This window comes from Bison bison, unplaced genomic scaffold (assembly GCF_000754665.1).
Source record: "Bison bison bison isolate TAMUID 2011002044 unplaced genomic scaffold, Bison_UMD1.0 scf7180017864110, whole genome shotgun sequence".
Classification (NCBI taxonomy): domain Eukaryota; kingdom Metazoa; phylum Chordata; class Mammalia; order Artiodactyla; family Bovidae; genus Bison; species Bison bison.
In genome coordinates this window covers 1,686,277-1,710,558 of record NW_011494682.1, presented here as the reverse complement: position 1 = coordinate 1,710,558, position 24,282 = coordinate 1,686,277, and the positions used below count along the sequence as shown (strand labels likewise).

Here is a 24,282-nt window from a genome sequence, read left to right as displayed (position 1 = left end):
TGTACAGTCCTTTTTGTGTGTGTTTATGTGGCAAAGAAGCTAACTCCATGATTTACTTGAGATGTGACGGTTTTGAGCAATGGCTTGCAGGAGGACAAGGTTATCAGATCTGCCTCTTTTGCTACTTTAATTTATGTATGTTTCATGCAGTTCAGTTCCAACTAGGACACACCCTGTGGTTAAGAAACTGGTTTATTTAGAGTAGTGGTTCTCCAGCTTTCGCTTGCTTCAAAATCATTTCAAAGGTTTGGTAAAACCCACCTTGCTTGGCCCCATAGCCAGCATTTGATATAATTGGTCTGGGGTGAGTCACAAGAATTTGCATTTCTAATACGTGCTCAGGTGATGCTGCTACTGCTGGTCTGGGGACCATACTTTGGGAACTACTGAGTTGGAACATTGGGAAGCCTTTGTCTTTGGTTCAGGGTATTGTGGAGGGCAGAGGTGGAGAGTTTACTAGGGAGGGAGGTGGAAAAGGTGCAAGAATGCTGATCATCTTTGCTTAAGGTTTACCTAGAAGTGTTGACTTCTGAATTCTTTCAGTGTGTTACAAAGTTAAACATCAGTGAAACTGTTAATATTACTTTTATTAATGAGAATCAGATAAAGTTGGGAGGGACAATGGATGTGATTGTTTCTAACAGTGGCCTCTTCTTCCCCATCTGGTTCCTGCATCTTCCTTGTTCCTGTGCCTTTTCTATGTCCCCCCGCCCCCCCCCCCCGCCCCCCGGGACCGGTACTAATACAAATACAGATAGTTATCCTGTAACTGTCTTTCAGAAACAAGAGAAATGCAGCAGTATATGAGCTTTCTTGGAAAAGTTGTAACATCAGTCAGGATTACCATTATAATGGAAACCTTACTTGTTTGCTTCAGATTTTGCCGTCTATGGGGTCGCACAGAGTTGGACACAACTGAAGTGACTTAGCAGCAGTAGCAACAGCAGCAGGACAGTGCTTGGGTGAAATGTACCTTCGCAGTATTTATGAAGAATTTCCAGTGTAAATCAATGAGTTTAGAATTTTGCCTAGAAGATTTAAATTACGTAGTGAAAAATTGCTTTCAAATTCATTTCGGTATTCATGCTTATATACAATTTATTTAATAATTAGAAATCAGTATACCTATTTATTTACATAAGCTGCTTTTAATTTAGGATTACTAAGGCTTCATTGCTTTAAGAATATATAATTCAGTAAGTTAAGTTAGATAGAGAAGGAGAAATATCATATGACATCCCTCATATGTGGAGTCTAAAATGAAATGATACAAATGAACTTACTTAAAAAACAGAAAGAGACTTACAGACTTAGGAAACGAACTTATGGTTGCTGAGTGGGGAGGGATAGTTAGGGAGTTTGGGATGGTCATGTACACACGGCTATATTTAAAATGGATAACCAACAGGGACCTATTGTATAGCACATGGAACTCTGCTCAGTGTTATGTGCCAGCCTGGTCGGGAGAGGAGTTTGAGGGGAGAATGGATATGTGTATATGTGTGGCTGAGTCCCTTTGCTGTTCACCTGAAACTACCACAACATTGTCAACTGGCTATACTCCAATACAAAATAAGAAATTTAAAGTTCAGGGGAAGAAAGAATAAATAGTTCAGTTGTTTTTTCTTTTGCTTATGTAGGTAGAATCTTCACCCATTTAGTTAAAAAAAAAACAAACTGGTTTTGTTTTTTAATGTAAAGTACAAAATTGTATGTACTCATCAATTCCTGTTAGTTTCTAGCCCAGCATTATTTGGGGGCATTCATGTTTGTGCCTGGCGTCTTTTGTATTGAAGACCGTAGAAACCTTGTATGCAGTTCAGAGAAGAAAATGTGGCTTTCAAAGAGGTTCTTTTAATTGTGCTTGTAAAGCAGTTTTTCAGATGTTACTTTCCTTTGAAAAATGCCCTATATTTAAATTTTCCTAGAATAAAGCATCCTACCAGGTAAAGGGTTTAAGAGATCTGGACCATGCTTACTCAATGAAATGCAGCAGAGTGGAAAATAATTCTGGTTTTGCCAGCTCTAGAAAATTGATCTAGTAGTTAAAGACAATTATATTATTTAATGAGCAGCTGTTATATAGACATTAAATTATTAGGAGTAGATTTTAATCTTTGATAGAATTTTGTGTTGATGTTTTGGCCTGAAGAAATGGAAGTCTGTGATCTGAAGAATTATATGGAAGCAAGCATGAAGCTGTGTTCGAACTTGGGTGCTTGTTTTTCAACCCTTGTCCTTTTAGTGTGAAGACCAGACTGAGTCAGATCGCTGAGGATTAAATGGGGAACACATTACTCAGCACCTTGCAGGGGTGGGTCAAACACCCTGCCTTTGAAAAGTTATTCTTTTGCTTAGTAAGCCAAGAAATTTCAAGTTCACCTGCAAAATGAAAGCTCAGTATTTTGTTGATTAACCAGTCTATTTGAAAATGGTTCTCATCTAGATGACCCCCCCCACCCCGTTCTTGTGTGATTGTATCTGGAGTCACTGGTTGGATTTTATCTACACTGGTTTATTTTATCTACAGCCAGTGGATTTTATCTACAGCACCCATACTGCTGTGGAGCTTGTTGCCCATGGAATATTCCTGATAAAATCTGTCCCTTGACTTGAATGAGAAGTTTGGCATATTAGGGAGGAAGATGGGGTATGCTTATTTTAATCTGGTAAATGAGAATGCAGGAAGTAAGGGGAGCTGTGATAACACTGAGGAAAAGTATAGGGTTCCTGGCTCAGATGCCCACTAAGGAGAAATATTCTTCATAAAATGTTAGCCAGAGAATGGAATACAGATGGTTTGGGGGGTTGATCAGAGCAGGTGGTGCCTAGGAAGGACTGCAGAGGCTGACGGAGAGGAGGTCCAGGCCTTTTGTCCTGGGGCCAGCTTTGCTGAAATAAGGAAGGAGCCCACGTCTATAGGCAAAGAAATAGATAGATTAGGATGTGTGTAAAGGGCAGGCCAGAACCAGGAGTAAATTTATTTTTATGTGTATAAGTTTTACACCTTTCTTTCAAAGCTGAATTTATCTTGAAATAAAGCCAAGAAAGAAGACTTAAACAAGGTCTTTGAGATATTTTTTGTTTAACCATGTTAGTTCTCTCACCTTACTTTCCAACTCTGGAAAACTCTTTGGGAGAGTCCTAACACAGCTCAAGCACCATCACCATTCCATCATCATCTACTAGCGTTCATGAAGTGTACAACCAGAAGCTTTGTGTTTTTGACAAGAAGTCTTGAATGACGGTCTCCTTCTGTTTTTACAGGTAGCCCAGCCATGACGCACAGGAATCTGACTTCTTCCAGCCTGAATGACATTTCTGATAAACCAGAGAAGGACCAGGTAAGCCAGGAATTCTTGCTTCTTTAAAGTGTAAGACAAAGTATATCTAGAAGATGTTGGGAAGAGATGAGAAATGGTGGTTTCCTAACTTAAATTGAACCAATATGTGTTGATGGCTTTTTTTTTTCTCACTTCCTTGGAAAGAAGGGGAAGCAGTTTGTGAAGGGATTTGAAGTCCAGAAAATAAGAGTTAGCTTAGTCCAGAGATCTTCACTTGGGCAGTTTAAATGTTGAAACTATAGTTCTCTCAGCTTTAAGATAGTAATAATAACTCCTACCTCAGGTTTATTGTAGTGCTTCAATAAGGTAATTTATGAAAAAATTGCTCTGGTGAACTGTGAAGGGCTAGGGAATGCTGTCTGTTGTGAACTTTGGGGGGATACTTCAGGCAAAGGTAATGATAGTCTTGTTAGCTGTGTATTTGCTTATTAAAATATATGGTAAGTAACCCATTTGAAATGAAAAGCAATTAAGTTTTGAACCTCAGTATGTTTTCTTTTAAAAAGAATATAATAGAAACTGGATCATTTTCCTAGTTGAGTGAGTATCTGGACTTGAACTAGTTAAAAATGTGACTAGGTATAATTTTGTACTTTGATGTCGTTCAGTCGCTCAGTCATGTGCAACTCTTTGCCACCCCATGGACTGCAGCACACCAGGCTTCTCTGTCCTTCACCATCTTCCAGAGCTTGCTCGAACTCATGTCCATCGAGTCGGTGATGCCATCCAACCATCTCATCTTCTGTCATTCCCTTCTCCTCCTGCCTTCAATCCCAGCATCAGGGTCTTTTCAGATGAGTCAGTTCACATCAGGTGGCCAAAGGATTGGAGCTTCAGCTTCAGCATCAGTCCTTCCAATGAGTATTCAGGACTGATTTCCTTTATGACTGGTTTGATCTCCTTGCAGTCCAAGGGACTCTCAAGAGGCTTCTCCAGCACCACAGTTGGAAGGCATCAATTCTTTGGCACTTTTGTACTTTGCATTAAAGAATAAAATGAGTTATGTGAGCTAATGGGTTGAAAATTCTACTTGAATAAATAAATAAATCTCAATTATATATTCCTAAGGCAATGACACCTTGTTTACAACCATGTTTCTCTTTAGACAGGTTTTCAGACCTTAGTGAATTCCCAAAAGTACTGGAAAGGTGAAACTATGTTCTTTCTTGTAAAGTGACATTGATTTCTTTATTCTCCTTCTAACCACCTTTGGAATAACCCTGTCCCCATTTTCTCCTAATTCAATACATTTTTCATATTATTGTTCTTATCTTTCCCCTCAGGTCAAAAGCTTATCCTGGCTTCTATCAAGTTAAGTTCAGAATATGCCAACTTTGAAGATTCTCTGAAATCTGGTGTAATCTTTCTCATTTTAACTTACCTGTGTTTCCCAGAAGAGAGACTATGCTTTGGTTAGGCTTAATTACTGCACTGCCCCTCCCCCCCCCCCCGCCCCAGCATTGAGATTAATTCTTGACTTCTAAAGTTGCCACCTACTCTTAAATACTAATATGGATAGCTCTCCTTCCTACCATTGGCCTACCTCTTGAAATACCGTGGAGGATGATTGTCTAAACATTGAATGCATTGGTAGGATCATAATAGTACTGAAAGGGAAAACTCAGTCCACTAGGACTTGTTGAGAGTTTTACTCAAAACTATTTTGTACATTTTGGCTCCAACGATTGACAAAGCAGCATTCTAATTATGAGATTTATTGGAGCCTTGATACAGGATAAGGAAGTTAGGAAAATCTGGGTTGACAATTTCTTAGGAAGACTTCTTTTACTCGAGACAGTTCTCTTGTCAGGCATTTGTCAATAGCTGCTGGTAAATGTTGAGAGAAATTTCTTACATTCTTGGTTGTCTTCATATCTGAGCATATACAAAAGAAATTTGATGGGTTAAGATGTTTATTACATAAGATTTTGATTCCCATGTTAGAAGAAATAGGTTGGAACATTATGATTTAGTTGATTTAACTAAATAAAGCCTGTGTCGTCCTTAAAACCAGAATCTCTGATGCCTATCTCCAGTGTCTCCTATTCATCAAGGTTCATATGATGTTGAAACCAGGAAGATTTAATTCAGGAATTTTGTTCTTTTTGTTTTCAAAGCTAGAAAATGCAGGTGATGAGTATATCATTATAAAGAGCAACTGTCCATCTTCATTTATCTAATACAATAGCCATCGTTCCCAATGAACCCTTCATCCCCTCAAAGAGAAAGAAACTTCATCTTTGCTTCCCACCAAAGAGTTTGAAGAGGCGCTTTGTAACTGACCCATGATCTCCTCTATAATCAAAAGTAGAGTACAAATGCAAACTAATATTTCCAGTTTATATACCTACAGTCTTATTAACTTCCAATACAAAAGCTCCTGGATCATTTTCTGGTGAGAAGAAGAAAATAGGCTTGCTAAGAAGATGAAACCCTGGCACACACACACACACACAAAACCCTGCAATAAACTTGGGCTTTTTATTTTTTAGCCTGCTTTTTCTCTGTTTGGGTAGGAAAAAAGGTTGCCAGGCTCAAATTTGTTTTGAAAAAGCTTTTATAATTAATTAGCCAATGTCCTGGAAATGATCTTGGCAGTAAAGTCAAACTTGTTCGGTATGCTTTTCCAAGTTGGCCCAAAAAACTTGCATCCAACTGGAACTGAAGTTTTCTGATGGACTGATTATTCTGCCTGGATACAATTTGAACAGTTGCGATGGTACCTCACAGCTTCCTGGAGCTATATAACTTCCCAGTAGCACAAGGAATGGATTTAATGTTCAGAGATAGGAAGAGAAGCAGAATTTCTCTTTCTGACAGCTACATAGTGACAAAATTTGAGGGCATATTTTTTATGAGATTCTGTTTTGGGAAAACAGAAGAAACAGATCTGTGGGCTGCACTTTTTCTGTCTGGCTCTGCCAAGCCTAGTACTTACGATTTCAGTAGCGGCTGCTTTATTGAGAAATAGCTCACAATAGTTAACGGCAGAAGAAAGAGCATCGCCAAAATTTAGATGATGCAACACTTCAACAATATTCCAACTTGGATGTTATATTTATTAGGCAAAAAAAAGAAAACACCTGGGGAGAAGTAGATTAAAAAAATACATCTGGAGCTCATTGACTTGTAAATGTACATAAATAATCTCTATTTTGTTGCTATGGAGGATTTTTTTTCTTCATTATCCAGTTATCTTCCCCAATTACCTTAGACTGATTTGTTTTTCTACTACCTTTTATTTCTTTTCTGTTTTTGAAAAAAAAAAATTCTGTGGGTGCTTATCAAATGCAATGGTTTAGTTATAATTTTCATGTGAGTATGGAATCATCTGTGAGAATAAGAAAATTCCTTCTTACTATTTTACCTTGTAGCTTTAACTCTCTGGAGGAAATACTGTGCTCAGTGGTACAACAACTTTTTAATTTATTTTTATTTTTTATTTCCTTTTGTGTTTTTTAGATGTTTTTTTTTTTTTTTTTTGGTGTGGATCCTTTCTTTTTTTAAGTGCTTATTGAATTTGTTAACACTATTGCTTCTGTTTTTATGTTTTGGCATTTTGACTGTGAGGCATGTGGTTTCTTAGCTCCTCAACCTTAGATCAGACCTGTACCCCCTGAAGTGGAAGTGCAGAATCTTAACCACTGGACTGCCAGTGAAGTCTCTACGATGACTGTTTTAAAAGGGCTTTTTTTTTCATGTTTATCAGTAATGCAATAACATCTCACAATTACATAAATCTTAAGTGAAATCACAGTCTGTAGATTGCAGTGAAAGTAGTAGATAAATTTCTTGCAGACACTTTAGAGAGACACTTCTGTACACATATCCTTGTAACTTCTTAACTAGTCATCACTTCCCTGATACTGGTTATTTAGCCAGCTTACCTGAGAACTTATCCATAGGTTTCCTGGTGGAACTGGGCCTAACATTAATTTCTAAAGGGTACTGTAATCAGTTTTTGCATTATCTTTAAGTACACTATTATCCTTAATATACTTTGTGATCTCTATTTTTGAAATCCTGATCTGTGTAGAGATAGACCTGAATTAAAATTTTTTGTCAGGGAGTAAGAGGATGAAATCAGTAAACCATGTAGAACTTTGAAACTGCTCAGCCATGACTGTCTTAAAATGGAATCTTGAAAGATACATCTTGTGATTGGACATGCCCCTAATCCTTTCTTACACATGTGGAATATAGGAGCGAGTCACCCTGGTGGCTTAGATGGTAAAGAGTCCACCTGCAATGCAGGAGACCTGGGTTTAATCCTGGGGTCAGGAAGATCTCCTGAAGAAGGGAATGGCTACCCACTTCAGTCTTCTTGCCTGGAGGATTCCATGGACAGAGGAGCCTGGCAGGCTACAGTTCACGGTGTCTCAAAGGGTCAGACATGACTGAGCGACTGACACTTTCACCTAAATTCAGCTGAGATGATGCTTTCATTATTTTGATTTCCATCCTGAGGCTCACATACAGCTTCCCTTAGCGTTCATAGCTATTTCGTATTCATAGTGATGGAAAAGTACAATAGCACCTGCTTTTCTGTTTTCAGCACTCAGACAGAAACCCCTCTGTTTCACACAGAGCACGGGTGGTCTTGCTCTGCTCCTCAGAGAAGGCACAGCGGTGGGGAAGGGCTTGTATTTGCTCATGTTATGATACTGTCTTTTGCACGTGTTCAGGGACCAGTGAGACACTGCTGGGAAAGCTCCAGATGGAATCACATCTGTGAAAACCCGAGAAGAAAGGCACATTGTGAGGAGGTAGTTACAGTCATGAGATGTGCTTAGTCACTGCGGTGTTAGTAACTGCAGAGAGGGTCTCTGTGGCTGCAAGTTTCCTTTGACCAGGAGTCCTTGATGAGAACTGGCAACACCGTGGCACTGGTTATCTTTGGAGCCCCTTTCCCAGGGGTTTAGCCTGTCACTGAGATAGTGAACAAAACTGATGTTTGTCATTCTCTTTTCCTTCTCTACAAGAAATTTAACCTTCTGTAGCCTCCTCTTCCCACCTTGTGTTCTCTCCCATATTCCAAAAGAATTAACAACTAATTATTAGTAGAGTTTGAGAAGCACAGATATTCATACTGATTTTAAGAACCCGTGTCCCAGTTGAAACTGACAGTTGAATTTCCCCATTTTCATACTGTTGTGTTTCCTGTGAAAGCCATTTATCTCGATCAGAAAGCTAGCCTTCATTTAAAAACAGATTATGTGTCAGCTTGAAAGTGAAGTAGATAAACTTGTCTCAGGTAATCTAAGCTCTATGTTGTGTTTTCAGGTGAGAAAAGGAGAGATCTTTTGTAAAATTTAGAACCATGTAAAATTGAAAGCCAGCTGCAGCAAATTTGAACTTCTTAATCACCCCATAATTGTAGGCTGCTGAACTCACTGATCCATGTAAAGAGTATATTCTGTGCTAGCAAATGTTCTTGGTGGTAGGGTTCCAGAGGTAAATGAGACAGACAGATCTTTTGACACTTGGAACTTCTGTGCTTCAGGGGACAGATAGACACTAAATAACAAAGATAAGTAAATAAACAAGTAGGGTAATGTTATGCAATGCTAAGTGTTATCTAGAAAATATAGTAGGATAATGTGGAGACGTACAGCAAAGCTGGTTTAAGTAGGAGGGTTACCCGGAGAAGAGAAGTTCTGGGCAAAGAGGTTTCCAGGCTGAATGTAAAGCAAGAGGAAAGCCTTGAGGCAGGAATGAGTGTGCTGTATTCAAGACGGAGGAATAAGAAAAATTCCAGAGTGACGAGCAAAGGCAGCAGGTATGCAGAGGTAGATGAGGCCAGGGAAGTACACAGGGGAACCTTTTAATTGTATTCTAAGTACCAAGAGACACTATTGTGGGAATTTTACCTAGAGAGTGGTGTGTTCTGATTTACTCTGAAAAAAGATCACTGAGAATAGTGTGTGATGGGGTGGAAGAATCTGCTAATGTTCTGGATCATCTGGTGTTGTTCCTGTAATTAAACACTGGATGAACACCGCAGTGCAGTAAACAGCTCAACAGACAAGAGCCAGTTTCTTAATGGGTTGAGCCGTAGGTGTCAAGACCTTATTCCTATCAACAAATCAAGTTCTTCTGTACCATGAAAGTATTATAAGGGAGAAAGTGAGTTTTCTAGTTAGCATATTTTCCATGCACTATTAATTAGATTTAATTATTAGTTACTATTAATAAAAATTAGAATGTTTTAATGCACTAGAAGTGAATGTAGGCCACTGAGAGTAGTGAGACTGAGTTTATGAGTGATTGTTTATGTGCTCTTTTTGATATTGCCTGGTAAAACACATGACTCATGAGGCCTTCACCAGAGGTCTCTCTAAGAATTTAATGGTGATAAGCAACTTACTCCTTATTGTTCTGAAAGAGGCATCAGGATGTGCGGACAGAGCGGCCTAAGGGGTTCCTGAGCCTTGATCTCACCTGTACCTGTGAAGTGAGTGTTAGTCGTGCAGTCTGACTGTTTGTGACTCTCTGGGACCCTATGGACTGTAGTCTGCCAGGCTTTTCTGTCCATGGGATTCTCCAGGCAAGAATATTGGAGTGAATAGCCATTTTCTTCTCTAGGGGCTTTTCCCAACCCTTTCCGATCAAGGGTCTCCTGCATTGCAGGCAGATTCTTTGCTGTCTGAGCCACAGGTACCCATGAAAGAATCTAAGAACTCCAGGAGCACCACAGGGCAATCCCGTGTTCACCACTGAACAAATGGCATTGCCGGGTTTATATGCCTTAAGTGGTTATCTGGCATGTTTTTTTATTTAATGTCACTTTTTTTCTCTTTTCAGTATGTAGCAGTTTGCTGTATCCCAATGCAAAGAATACGCTTAGATTGCAAAGAGTAGTGGAATGCCATCAACAATTATCTTTAATGGATGTCTGCTCTCATGCCACATATCACCTACCTCTGATCAGAACGTCATTAAAAAAAACCCCCAAAACACCTTTTTTCCCCCTTGAAAGTGGAAAACCAGAAAGCAATAGTCCCTTTTGGTAAACACCCTAAGGGCATGTTTAAAAAACCTTTATAATAAGTGTAACTATAAACATTGACTTATTCTTTACCTGCTGTAGTAACATTTTATTATCTATAGTGTTTTTTAAACTTTAGTTTTTTTGATTCATAGTAATACTAAATTGCTGTAAAAATTCAAGCAGAACAAAATGAATAAAATAGAAAATGAAAGTTCACAAATTCTCACCCTCAAAATAACCACCATTAGCAGGTTGATATAGTCTTCTAGACTTTTTCTAGACATAAAAATGTATATGCTTACTTATATAAATTACAAATGAGATCATATTGTTCGGGAACTGGATTTTTTAGAAACCTAACAATACCACAGACATCTACCTTGTTTTCCTTAAAGGCTACATAGTGCACGTTTCATTTAAATAATCTGTTAATAGATATTTACTTATTTCTTTGCAATTACAAGCAGGCCTTTAAGAAATGTCCTCATTGTAGCTGAGTTTTGGGGGTTTTTTTTGCATTCTTTCATGAGTACTTCTGAAGGAGAAATTTTTGTAAGTGGAGTTGCTGGATCACCTTGTATTGCCAATTACCTTCCCAAAAGATTATGTCAGTTTCTTCCTACGTCTTTTAAACACTTGAATAAATCTTTCTCACTGCTGAGATACTGTTTGCCAGTCAGATTTGAGTTTCTCCTTTGTGATTCACTCCACTAAAAGCTTAGCGATTAAATTCAAGTGAAAAGGATCCCAGTTACTAGCATCTGCCTCCTACTTCACTTTGGGGACTTTTTTTGCAGAAGCTGAAAATATCAAGGCTAAAACTGGGTTTATTCTCCTGGTCTAATTGGATCTCTGAGCTGGCTAATCCGCCTTGTATTTTGAGGTAAAGAGGTGAGAAATACAGTGGTTGTAGACTTGGCCGCCTTTGTGTTTCTGATTGCTTCTCCTTAAGGCGAAGCTATTCTCAGCTCTGAGAGACACCCTGTGACTTTGTGAGAATTTCCTTGGCAACCAAAAATGGCTTCCTCTTAAGAGCCCTTCTTGGTGGTCAGCATTTGGAACAAAAAGGAAACTTGCAAGAAGGGTTGAACAAGTATTTTTTTTGAAGCCTTGTCCAGCACATTTGCAGCTTGGCCCTGCATTTCTTTCCTCTCCAGTCCTCCACCCTCAAGAGAATTCTAAGTGAACTTACATACATACTGTAAAGCAAGTTAAATGAAAATTTACGCCTTTATGAGGAGTGTTGTCATCTAGGATAACTGATGAAAAGATCAGCAGATCATTCATTACATGTTGGGAGGTATTTGCAGATTTTGCTGTTTCCTTACTTCCCTTGCAACAGGAATCTCTAGAGTAGATTTACAAAGAGGTCAAGCCATGGGAGGAAGTGTTTCTTGTTCTTCTTTACAGAGAGAAGGGTTTCCCACTGTTTCTGGCTCACTTGTCTGAGTGGTCAGTGGTAGTTGATTTTTTCACCTCCATAGAATCTCATGATCTTATCAGTTACCAGCAGAGTTTTCTGATAGCTCTGGGTGTTACCACCAATGGTCTGGTTTCACTCCCTCGTATTGAACTAAAATGAAAACTACCATGCTTCTGTTTTCTGTGCTGCCATGTTAAAATGGTAGCAGTGCTTCTTTCTACAGTCTGAAGGGCAGTGGTTAATCATTCCCAGTCAATATTACTGCCTAATCAGTGTTCAATGGATATGCATAGAAGAGGCTAGAAGTAATCAAGTCAATTTAGAGGACACCATTGTAATTTCAGTATCAGTGGCACTTTTGACCATTCGGGGGCTGTCTCTGAAAGTGATGAGTCTGTCTGTTCTTCTCTAAAGAGTAATTAATAATGACAGACATACATTCAGCACTTTTTTATACTAGTGCTTTGGTTGGTATTATCAACCCTGTTTTATATTAATATGTTGGTAAATTTAAGGTGCAAAGACATTAAGTAGTTTTTTCTGAAGTCAAATAGCATCTGAGTGGTAGCACTGGCCCTGGGGTTGTGCTCTAAACAAGTACAGTAAATTCTGCTTCTTTGCCTTATGGTCTTTTTTAGATCCTAAGCCCCAGGTGTTTGATTGATAATTTATGACTTTAGGTTTGTCTTTGGGGCACGCATTGTGTTGAATAGGCTAATCACCAAAATTGTTATTAAATAAACCAACAATTTAAAAAAATTCTTGAGTCTTATGGTGATTGGATGTTTCTGCTGCCACAGTGATTAAAAGACTCTGTGAATTAACTGTTGTATGCTCATATCCTGAGTGGTATTGGTGGAGGTCAATGAGGGCTGATAGAATAAAAATAAAGTAAAAAATATGATTTCAGAATGTGAGTTTATATCTAGATGAAGAGACTGAATAACCGTGTAGTGCTGACAGTGAAGTGCAGCAGTTCAGGGAAAGGCAAGATAAATAACTGTGTGGGCCAGAGCTGTCCATCAGAGAGGAATGAGAGATTTTAGAAGCATCTTTTCATTTTAGAGAACATAAATAACAGAAGATAAGAGTTTCAGCCAAATAAAACATTCTTCACTGGGGAAGGAGTTAGGTAGAAAATGTAAGAAGTACATTGGAATGTAACTTGCTGCAGTTTACCAGGTACAAGTGAATGACTTGTTTTATCCAACAATTGGAATATAATGTGACTTTTAAAATTCTTTGAATAATGGCAGTAACCCCCCAAATTTGATGAAACCCTGTTGTAACAGGGTTTCAATGTTAACCTTTTAAAAACTTTTTAAAAATTATACTTACCTGTTCGGTTCAGTTCAGTCACTCAGTCATATCTGACTCTTTGTGACCCCATGCATCGCAGCACGCCAGGCCTTACCTGTAGAATTAGCAAAAGTAGATTATATTAATTAATCAGTTGACTTGTTCACAGACCATGGTGGATGCTCATTTGATTTACAAAATTTTACTTGTGCTTTTAGAAACACCCTACAGTCTCTCAACTTTCAGGCTGTTTGGTATTATATTTGTTCTTATTATGGATATATGTTCACTTCTATGTCATTAGGTCTGATAAATAAATATCACTGTAACCTTCACTTTTTTTTATGGTAAAGCAGAAAAAGCAATTATTATTGAACTGTTTTTAAAGCTGATCATAGGAATAGCTTTGAAGACTTAAATAAGCATGTTGTACCTTAACTCCTCTAAACCTGTTTCCTGATTCATAATAAGGTTTTATAATTCAGTCTGAACTGCCTTCTTCACAGAGTTGTTACATGAAAAAGAATGTGCCTAGTATACTTTAAATATTATATAAATTTTAATTTATCTCCATCATTTTCATTGTTTATACTGCTTTGGGCGCTTTCCTGGTGGCTCAGACTGTATAGAATCCACCTACAGTGCAGGAGATCTGGGTTCAATCTCTGGATCGGGAAGATCCCCCAGAGAAGTGAATGGCTACCCACTCCAGTATTCTTGCCTGCAGAATTCCATGGACGGAGGAGCCTGGTGGGCTACAGCCCATGGGGGTCACAAAGAGTTTAACATGACTGAGCGACCAAGCACATACACACACATACTACTTTTTATTTTTGGTTTTGTTTGACAGGAAAGTTGGTTAGGATGGAGTCAATTTCATTTTAGATGTCATTCCTCACTTCTCAGATTTACATTGCTAATCTGGCTTTTTGGGGTTTCATGTTCTTAGCTTCCACACTGCTCCGCTCGCACACCCATGAAACGTGTCTGATTTGCCTTCCATGGATAGTGGTACAGCACACACATTTCTGTTGGACCACATGTGTCTTTTCCAAGTTCAACCTTTCCTTCAGGATCTAAGTCAAGTGCCACTTTTTCCTTACACGCACCCTTGGGTTTTCTGACTCATGTTAATTATACCTGTCTCAGGGAGACCTGGGTTCGATCCCTGGGTTGGGAAGATGCCCTGGAGAAGGGAAAGGCTACCCCCTCCAGTATTCTGGCCTGGAGAATTCCATGGAGTATACAGTCCATGGGGTTACAAAGAGTTGGACATGACTGAGTGACTTTCACTTTCTCAAATTCTAATACCATTAAGCACTTAGTGTTTGTCCATTCACAGGGACTCACTTGTTTGTTATTGTTTTTTTATATGAATATCTAATGTTATTTATGGGGTGGGAGTGGAAAGGCACAGAGAAGGCAATGACACCCCACTCCAGTACTCTTGCCTGGAAAATCCCATGGACGGAGGAGCCTGGTAGGCTGCAGTCCATGAGGTCACTAAGAGTTGGACACGACTGAGTGACTTCACTTTTACTTTTCACTTTCATGCATTGGAGAAGGAAATGGCAACCCACTCCAGTGTTCTTGGCTTGGAGAATCCCAGGGACGGGGGAGCCTGATGGGCTGCTGTCTATGGGGTCGCACAGGGTCAGACACAACTGAAGCGACTTAGCAGCAGCAGCAGCAGGGGAAAGGCAGAGAGTTTGGGGTAGAGGGAGAGGCAGGAGTCATGGAAATTGTTGATGTCAAGATGATGATGGCTAATTGGGGGAGAATCAGCTTCTACTTATTCTTTTTCTCAAAAAAATCTTTTTTTTTTTTTTTTTTAAAGGCTGAGAAAATGACTGACTCTGAGAGTTTCTCAGAGAAAGATGATTTCTGAAAGTATTGTTAAGGTCTTATATTTTCATTCTGGCAGCTTTGAAAATTAGTATTTCTTATCGTGAGCGTTGACAGAGTATTTCATTAGGTTAATCAGTTGCTTGAAATGAACATCCTTGCCCGTGTCATACATTAAAATTTTTTTCAGCTAGAATAACCATATAAATGGTAAATTCATGTATACATTTTTTTTCTCATAATTGAAAGCTCAGTGAACATAGTTACCTGGCTGATTGACATAGCTTACAGAAAACACCAAATATTTTTCTTTTCCTTTATTTAAAACAAAATACAGTTTATCATGAGGACATATTGGAGAAGTCAACTGTCAAGCCCAGAAAGATGTTCCATTGCAAGATGACATGGTATTGCTAAGTTTTCCCAAGCAGAGACCATTTCAAATTGTGGACTGTCCAACACTCTACTTTTAGACATGAGTTACTTTATTTTGCATGATATGAAATAGTGTGAAATTAGGTAGGGGTGAGGCATATCAGACTTGGGAAGGATTTATCATTGACTGTGATTTATTATAGAATTTACTAGTTTTATACATTATTGTTTTTTACAAGATATTGAATATAGTTCCCTGTAGTATACAGTAGGTCCTTGTTGTTTAATGTTTTATATTCAATATCTGTCAATGCCAGAGTCCTAATTTATTCCTCTCTCCCTGTTCCCCCTTTGGAAAACATAAGTTGGTTTTCCATGTCTGTGAGTCTGTTTCTGTTTTGTAAATAAGTTAATCTGTATCATGTTTTTAGATCCCATGTGTAAGTGATACCCTATTTGTCTTTCTCTGACTTCAGTTAGTATGGTAATCTCTAGATCCATCCATGTTACCAGAGATGGCATTATTTCATTCTTTTTATGGCTGAGTAATAGTCTGTTGTATATTTCTACTCTATACATTGTTATAACTCTGTTTCACTTTAAATTTTTATTATAATTTTGAGTCCAGGAGTGCATTAAGGTAAGATCCAAGTATATCATTAAAATTTAAAAAGACAAGTCAAGTTGAAATACAACTATGTATCAGGATGACATGTTTTCAGAAAAATTTGTGGTCAGAGGTGAAAGAAGTTTCTCTTCTCATAGTGCCTTTGGCCGCATTTCTCTGTTTCTCACATGATACTTACAGATAAAGTCTGTTTCCATATCAGCTTGTTTATGACAATGAAAAATAAGCAAAGTAATTTCAGAAATTTCAGTGAGTAGCCTCTGCACTGAAGTTTTGTATGAAGAAAAACTGGGTGCATAATTCTTTTCCTGTTGAATTATCGTCTCTAAAGTGATATCCCCAGGCACTCACCCTGGAGGAAGACTTTGTTTAGAAAAATAACAGTTGTCACTACTTCTTAAAATGGTGATGAAGCTCTTTTTCAAAGTGTGCAATTCTGTAGGACTAGCTCTTTTCATCAGGACATTTTGAAAACATCTGTAAATATGTATCATAAAGAGATTTGGGGGGGGGTGATGGCAGTGTTATGCTTATTACCACCTGTCTTTGTGTGAAGCCCCTGATTGAAGTCCTGCTGAGGGAATGGAGTGTAATCAGTTCTTCTGAAAGACCTTGACTCATGTCACATTTTGGGTTGCAGTTTAAAAAATTTTCTATAGTGTTTCATTTTTCAGAGATGTGCTAAAGTAGCACAACATGCATGTTTTATTAAAAACCAAGAATAAATGAAAATAAAGGCTTTTAGAAGATTCTGTCTTCTCTAATGTTATACTAGGGGTTATGTTGGAGAAGGCAATGGCAAGCCACTCCAGTACTCTTGCCTAGAAAATCCCACGGATGGAGGAGCCTGGTGGGCTGCATTCCATGGGGTCTAGAGTCCGTCGCGACTGAGCGACCTCACTTTCACTTTTCACTTTCATGCAATGGAGAAGGAAATGGCAACCCACTCCAGTGTTCTTGCCTGGAGAATCCCAGGGACGGCAGAGCCTGGTGGGCTGCTGTCTATGGGGTCACACAGAGTCGGACACGACTGAAGTGACTTAGCAGCAGCAGCAGCAGCAACAGCAGGGGTTATGTGGTCTTGTGCTTGTATATTTCTTAATCTGTGCCGTGGTAGTCTGAACTACACTTTAGACTATGTTGTCTTCATTTTAGCTGTGCCTTCTTGATCTAAATTCACAAATTGTAATACTTCAGTGTGGAAAGAATAGAAGAAGAGGATGTAAATCAAAGGAATGGAAGACTTAGAGCCCTTTTACAGTTTTCTGGGTTAATAGGAAATGTAGCAGGAAAGCTTGTGTTTTATATAATCCTAGAGATGTTCATTCAAATCCTGGCTTCCTTTCTTACTAGGTAAGTGATCTTATATAGGCACTTAATGTCTCTAAGCCTTAGAAAAAGTCAGTAAAACTTACTTTTCCTGTTTTTATGAGGCTAAAAAGAGGTAAATAGTATGTGAAGTATTCCAGGCACAGACTAATTAGGTGCTAAAAAAAATATTACTTCCCTTTCCCCACCTGCTTTCTTCTGCCTCTTTGTGAATAGAAGAATAAGACAAACTATGAAACAAAGTAGGGGAAAATGGAACCAGTGAAATAAATGAGACAATATATTTGTTATTTTGGGGATGGTTCAAGAGTAAGTAGCAAAATAAAACAATGGGGAATTTCTAGTTCTTACTAGAATAGCTCTTAGCTTAGAATGATTTTATATTTAAATAAGAGTATACAGGTAAGATTTTATAGTGGTGATGCCTTCTTTTTCTTCTCTTCTTTCCTGAAAGTAGCCAGTCTTCTGTAGTAGTATGTTAAAAATTATTTTTACATTCATGCAAACCATGTGATTTTTAAACCTAGGAATGTGTAAAGTTTACAAAGCACTATGAAAGTGTTGAAGTTAGTTGCTCAGTCGTGTCTGACTCTTTGAGACCCCATGGACTGTAGCCCACTAGGCTATTCTGCCATGGAATTCTGCAGGCAAGAATTCTGGAGTGGGTAGCCATTCCCTTCTCCAGGGGATCTTTCCAACTTAGGGATCGAACCTGGGTCTCCTGCATTGCAGGCAGATTCTTTACCATCTGAGCCACCAGGGAAGCCTATAAAGTATATAGATATTACAAGAGAGGCTCTGTCTTGAAGGAGGGTACAGAGAGCATCACTGATGACTTGAAACAGTTTTTTTGCGATGAGCCCAGAATCCTGAGCATGGTCTTCAAAGCCCTGTGTTGTCTTGCTTAACGTCGCTCTCCAGAGGCCTTTTGCAAGGTTCTCTCCCTCGCTGATTTTACTCTGACCATGCACGTGTACATTCCAGGTCCACTATTATGCCAGTCTTCCCCTCCCCTAGGCCCTTTGCATATAGTTTCCACTAACTGGAATGCTCTTCCTGCCCAGGCAACTGGGGTTCACCCGTAATTTTTCAGTCTGAGTCACTTCTGCAGGGATGTCTCCTGGGGCCCCTGGTTTAGGCTAGAGAGCCTATGTTGTGAGCTCCCTTTGCACATGTGCTTCTCCATCACGGTGTCCACCACAGCTGTCATCCAGTGACTGCTTATTTTAATTTTTGGTTAAATGTTTGTCTTCACCAATAGGGCATTTGCTTCAAAGTTGACAAGATGATATCTGGCAAACTGTGGCTCGCTGGTAGTGAGCCTGCTGGTAGTCTGTTTTTGTATAGTTGGCAAGCTAAGTATTAAAGGGGGTTGGAAAAAAAAAAAAAGAATGTATGACTGAGACTGTATGTTGCCTACAAAGCCTAATTTGGCCTTTTTAAAAGAAAGTTTGTGCCAACCTGTGATCTGAATTATTGCCCCATATTTTTAAATGGAGGAACACAAGTATATTTATATATCACATTTTCTTTTCTGGGCAGGCCACTTGGTTGTATGGTAGTAAGGCATCCATAAGGTTCCTGATGATATAGGGGTAAACACTTTGATGAACTGAGGGCTTGCAACCATCAGAGGTTCTCAGCTAGAGAATAACTGTACTCAAGTGTGTGGATTAATAACCAGTGCAGATGTGGAAGGAATTTCTAAAACCATGGTACTTTTTAGCGTCCTGTTGAACAGATTAATTAGCAGTTTGGTTTAAGACACAAGGCATGCTTATCAGATTCTCGGAGGACACAAAACAGACATGGTTAGCTATATAAATTTTAAATGATAGAATCAAGATGGAGAATGATCTTGATGGGCTGAACCCACAAAGAATTTAATAGGAATGATTATACACTATGTAAGTTCAAACATGAGGTGAATAATGGAGAAAATTCCACTGTATTTGGACAGAAAATTTGTAACTTTCATTGGATTCAGATTTTTTTTAAAGGCGTTCATTTTCTTTTTAAAACTTTATTTTATTATTATTCGTAGTATTTTGTTTTGGCTGCACTGTGTGGCTTGTGGGATCTTTGTTTCCCTATCAGGGATTGAGCCTGTGCCCTCAGCAGTGGGAGTGTGGAGTCCTAACCACTGGGCCACCAGGGAGTTCCCCAAAAGTGCCCATTTTCAAAACCAGTGAGGAGACGTGTTTATGGGAACTAGGATGGTGAGATGCCTGGGCGCTAGCCAGAGGAGAATAATTGAAGTAACTCACTTATAACTTGTAGAGATGAGAAGGTTTGAGGGATAGGAAGTTCCTGAAGCCTATGTTCCAGTAAAAGAGAATAGATTTATTGTCTGTTGCTCTTGTCATAAACTTGTGTTTGTGGGTACATGTTTCATGGAGGCAGTTTTTATTTTAAATATTAGTATGAATTAGATAGGAACCAAAGCTTCATTACAAACTTATTAATGAAAGTTTTATTAAGTCCCTCTTGGCTACGCATTGCATTTGGAATCAGGGCTATAAAAATAATAGGATACAGTTTCTGTCTTTTAGGGGTTCTGATTATAGACTGTGGAATAAATCTGTAAATAATGTAGGGTCTGCCTGCCTGTTCAGTTGCTCAGTCGTGTCCGACTCTCTGTGACCTCATGTACTGTAGCCTGCCAGGCTCCTCTGCTCATGGGGATTCACCAGGCAAGAATACTGGAGTGGGTTGCCATTGCCTCCTCCAGAATGTCTTTGACCACAGAGAGGAGAATGAATTATGCCAGGGGCTGGGGAGAGGGCACAGGTGATATTTGAAGTAATTCTTGAGTTGAATGCTTTTTTCTTTCACTATCACATTCAAAAAAACAAATGACTGGATGTTAGGAATATAGTTATTGGATGGAAGTTGGACTAAATCATTTTTGAGTTCTTTTTAAGATTTTCTGATTTGATGAGTGTCAAATGAATGATACATAGGGATTGAAAATTCAAAAAGAGGTAGACCTTTGCAGTGGAGTGTACCATGGAACAAAGGAGTGAACAGACCCTTGGGCTCGTGACTCGTGTCAGTAAAGTGATCGTCACCTTCTGGTGTGTAGTCGGGTACAAATGAAGAACCTCTCGGGGAGATTTTTGGGAAGCTGTTGCCTGTTCCTGCATCAGCCCCTTGTTTTCCTTTCTCTGCTTCTTCAGTATTTTCTATTGTTCTAATTTGGTGTGTGTTCTCAGAGACCTCAGTGAACGGTACATTTTAAAAAATCTGCTAGATAAATAATAGCATGACTACTACAGATTTAATTATAGCTGTACAGCTGCCTGTTTGAAGTGTTCTGCTGGGACCATATGGTCCCTTGTACATCCTAGCCCTGCAAGGACCTGGTTTAAATGTTTCCTGGCTGATAGTACTGAATTCTCAGAGAACTGCCGGCAGCCATTCAGAAGTCAGTAGATGGTGTGCTTTCCCTCTGTTGTCTCCATGCGGATGGCCATTTTATCGATAATTTATTAGACCCCAAGCAATCAGATATTGAAGCACCCACCCAGACAGGTCTCAAGAGTTATGTCTACTTGTTAGTTTTCCGGTCTGATTTTTGTTACCACATTTGATGTGCGAAGTGAAAGGTACTTATGCATTTATTCAGTTTCACTCAATTTTTTCCCAAGTATTTCAATGAATGGTTCTTTTAATTGTTTTCTGTTCCAGTGGTGTGGTGGAAACAGAATTAGAGGAGGGCTTAGGAGAGGGCATCTTTTCTACTCCTATCTGTGTTCTGGGAGTGTGATCTTGAATGAATTTTAGCTTCTCTGGGCCTTAAAGGAGCCAGAACTGGCCCTCTTAGGTCCCTTCCAGTTCCCAAATTCTGGGAAAATCAGTTGCGGACCATGTTCTTTCCAAGGACATATATTCTGAGGGCATTTTTCCACTGTGGCATTCCTTTTCCATTGTGGCATTCTGTGTGTCTCTTTCCCTATTGCTTAGAAACCCCAAATTTCCCATTCCTTGGGCCACAAAAATTGTTCAGTATGAACACTGTATACAAGCCTACACCTCCGAGACTAACAGTCTAGGTCTTCATTTGTACGTTTTTGGTTGAAACACTGGTGCAGTGGTTTTCAAGCTTTTTCCATGTCAAGAATCCATTTGAGTTTGTGATGAAACAATGGGGGCTTTCACCAGAGAAATGAACAGTAAGTGTACAGGCCTAACAATGTGCATGTAATTTCAAAGTGCCCATGGGCTCCCTGGACTCCTGCCAGGGACCCTAAGTTCAGAACTGCCACTCTGTGCTTTGATAAGAGCCCTGCCTTTTCCTTTGATTCTGAGTGAAGGGAACCGCAGGAAAGATTGAAGACAGAGAAGCCTGGACCACCAGCTCCAAGGTGGTTCACATGGTGCCTGTGGCAGAGCCTTGCCGGGTTCTTTTTGGACTGCATGGAGGCAGGGGTGCTAGACAGAGTTTGCTGGGTCCCACATGAGACAAGCACTCTGCGTGGGTATTTGCAAGCCATTAACTTTAGACTCTTGGTTGTCTACATTGCCTCTGATGGTTCCACCCTCTTACCCCTCATCCCTTGAACTTTTTGTTTTTAAAAGAGCAGTCTGTGTTTTTTATTAGCTATCCTGACTGGGGTGAGTGCAGAAGAGAACGCACATGAAACATTTCCCCTTAAACTATAATTTTCTCTTGAAGTCACTAACCCCATGATGCTAATTTTTGTTTGTTTGTTTTGTCTTCTTCTTCAATCCCTCTCTCCCAGTGGCAGCTGGAGGTTGTGGAGCAGAAAGAACGAAAGAAACCCTGTGTTTAGGATCTTTCTTTTTGGGATGGGAGAGGGAAAGCTATAAACAGATATTACTTTTAAGATATTAATAGGTAGGGTGAGAGTTAGAAGTAAACCATGTCATGTATTTTTTTTCCTGCTGAAAACACAGTCATTCAAGGACAAGTGGGGATGCAGATGAACTGATGCTGTTATTGTGGATAATTCTGTTTGTTTTACAGTATAGCTGCACTAGTCATGCTCACCTTAGCCTTTGATTTATCTGTTCTTTTTTTTTTTTTAGCCTTACCATAGTGAAGATAGCTCTGCAAACTTTTTAAGTTAAAACACATGCAGCTGTACATTTGGTAGAATTAACTTACGTAGAGAGGCACTGTACTGGATGAATATATGTTTTAAGTCCATAACACAAACTGGGGAGAGAGATTTCTATCTGAAATTCAGAGAATTGAGTATCTGAATTAAATGTAGTGCCAACGTAACTTTATTCCTTTGGGGGAGAAAATTTTTTTCTTATTTTGCCCATCATCTGTTTCTGGTAGATCCTAGGATTATATTAAAACTCTATCAAGGTGATTATTGTTACCATTTATGGAATAGCCACTGTGCTATTCAGTCACTAGGAGCTTTTTACATATTGTTTACAACATGTGATATATTACTATCAACTCGACTTTACAGATTGAAGACGCTAAATGCAAAAGATAAGTAAGTGTCATCTTCTTAGTAATTATTGCTTTGGTTAAAATACAGTGAAGATTGAGGACATATATTTTTAGTGCTCGGCTAGACTCACTGGTGCATCTGTTATTCACCTGTATTGGTGAAGTGTTTGCTTTTGCTGTCAGGGAGCATTGGGCATTTGAAGAAGTGCAATTCTAGTCTAGTGTGTCATTCTGGATCCTTCCTTCTGCTTCACTCTCTCTATCCAGGCTTCAACATGTCCTATACAGTCTGTCTTTTAATTTTTCTCAAATCTCTTTTCATTATTCTGAACCTTCTGATGTTCCCTTGCTTCAGAGCCTTATAATATTCCTACATTTAACACATGTACTGAGGGCCTATTACTTGCTCAGCACTGGGTTTAAACACTTTCAGACATCATCTCAATAACTTCTCATAACTGTAAAGGAGTTACTTATTAGTTATTCCCATTTGAAAGATTTTAAAGATTCCCATTTTAAGGGGGTCACTCATTATTCCCATTTTATTCCCATTCAGCTTAAAGAGGTGGAAAAATTTGCCCCAGGTAACCACAGCTAGTAAGAGGAAGAACTGAGGTATTCTGATAACTCTGACTCTAAAGCTCATTCTCTTTTTCTCCACTTGAATTTAAATGAACTGGAGGTCCAGTGATTAAGACTCCACGCTTCCAATGCAGAGGGTGTGGATTCTCGAGTAACTGGGTTCCCACATGTCATGTGGCATGACAGAAAAAAAAAATTTTAATGAACTGGAGAATAATCACTAAACTTAGCTTGGTGAAGCTTGGACTCTGGAGACAGACTTTGCTTTGCACCCTCTCCCTGCCTTTCCTATTTTCTTGATTTTAGCCAAGTTGTGTAATCTCTAAATCGCATTTCCTCAAGTGTCAACAATGACAACAACCTCTGCCTGTCTCCAGAGCTGCCAAACTGAGCAGATGGTGTTGCTGGAGGTGGGGATAAAACAGTGGCTCTGAGGGCATATTTCAGCCATGACAGTGCTTCTCCATCAGTGCTTCTCCATCCTTAGGGATTGTGTTGGTAATTTGTGAGGCTTTTGTTTTGTTTGTCACATGATTGGAGGGTACCACTTGCCTTCAGTAGGTAGGGCTAGGATAGAAGATGCTCTGTAGTGCTCAGGAAAACGACCCCCAATAAAGAGGTTTGCCATATCCCCCCTAACTTTCATGTATTCTGCCAGATATTCACACAGGTGAAAAACGTAACTGTCTTACCTGGAACCCAACTCCACTGTGCACACACAGTGTCCTCAGATGGCTTTAATAAGCACCCACTTTTCTAGGAGCTCAGGTACTGTGTAGATTGAGGGAAGAGTGTACTTCTTTGCTCAGAGGTTTACCAAGTACTGATCTCCATTTCAGAACCTGCCCGAAAGCATCACTGTTCAATGTATTTAGGGTGACAGTTCAACCAACTGAGTCAGTCCGCTGGTATAGATACTTTATTCAGGGTGTTTTTACCTATAGTAGTGAATATCTGATTACTTAATTAAGGATACTGTAGAGAAAAATTTGGGTTTCCTTAGGTGATGCTAGTGGTAAAGAACCCACCTTT

General features: G+C 39.2%; 1 protein-coding gene across 3 annotated transcripts in view; it reads left to right on the top strand.

The window, feature by feature from the left end:
- SLC4A4 (solute carrier family 4 (sodium bicarbonate cotransporter), member 4) overlaps window positions 1–24,282 on the top strand; it is a 364,017-nt gene that overhangs the window by 211,289 nt on the left and 128,446 nt on the right. For all 3 annotated transcript variants that reach the window (XM_010839087.1, XM_010839088.1, XM_010839086.1), the window contains exon 7: window positions 3,268–3,344. In XM_010839087.1, coding sequence (XP_010837389.1) covers window positions 3,268–3,344 — 77 coding nt within the window. The remainder of the gene's footprint in view (window positions 1–3,267; window positions 3,345–24,282) is intronic.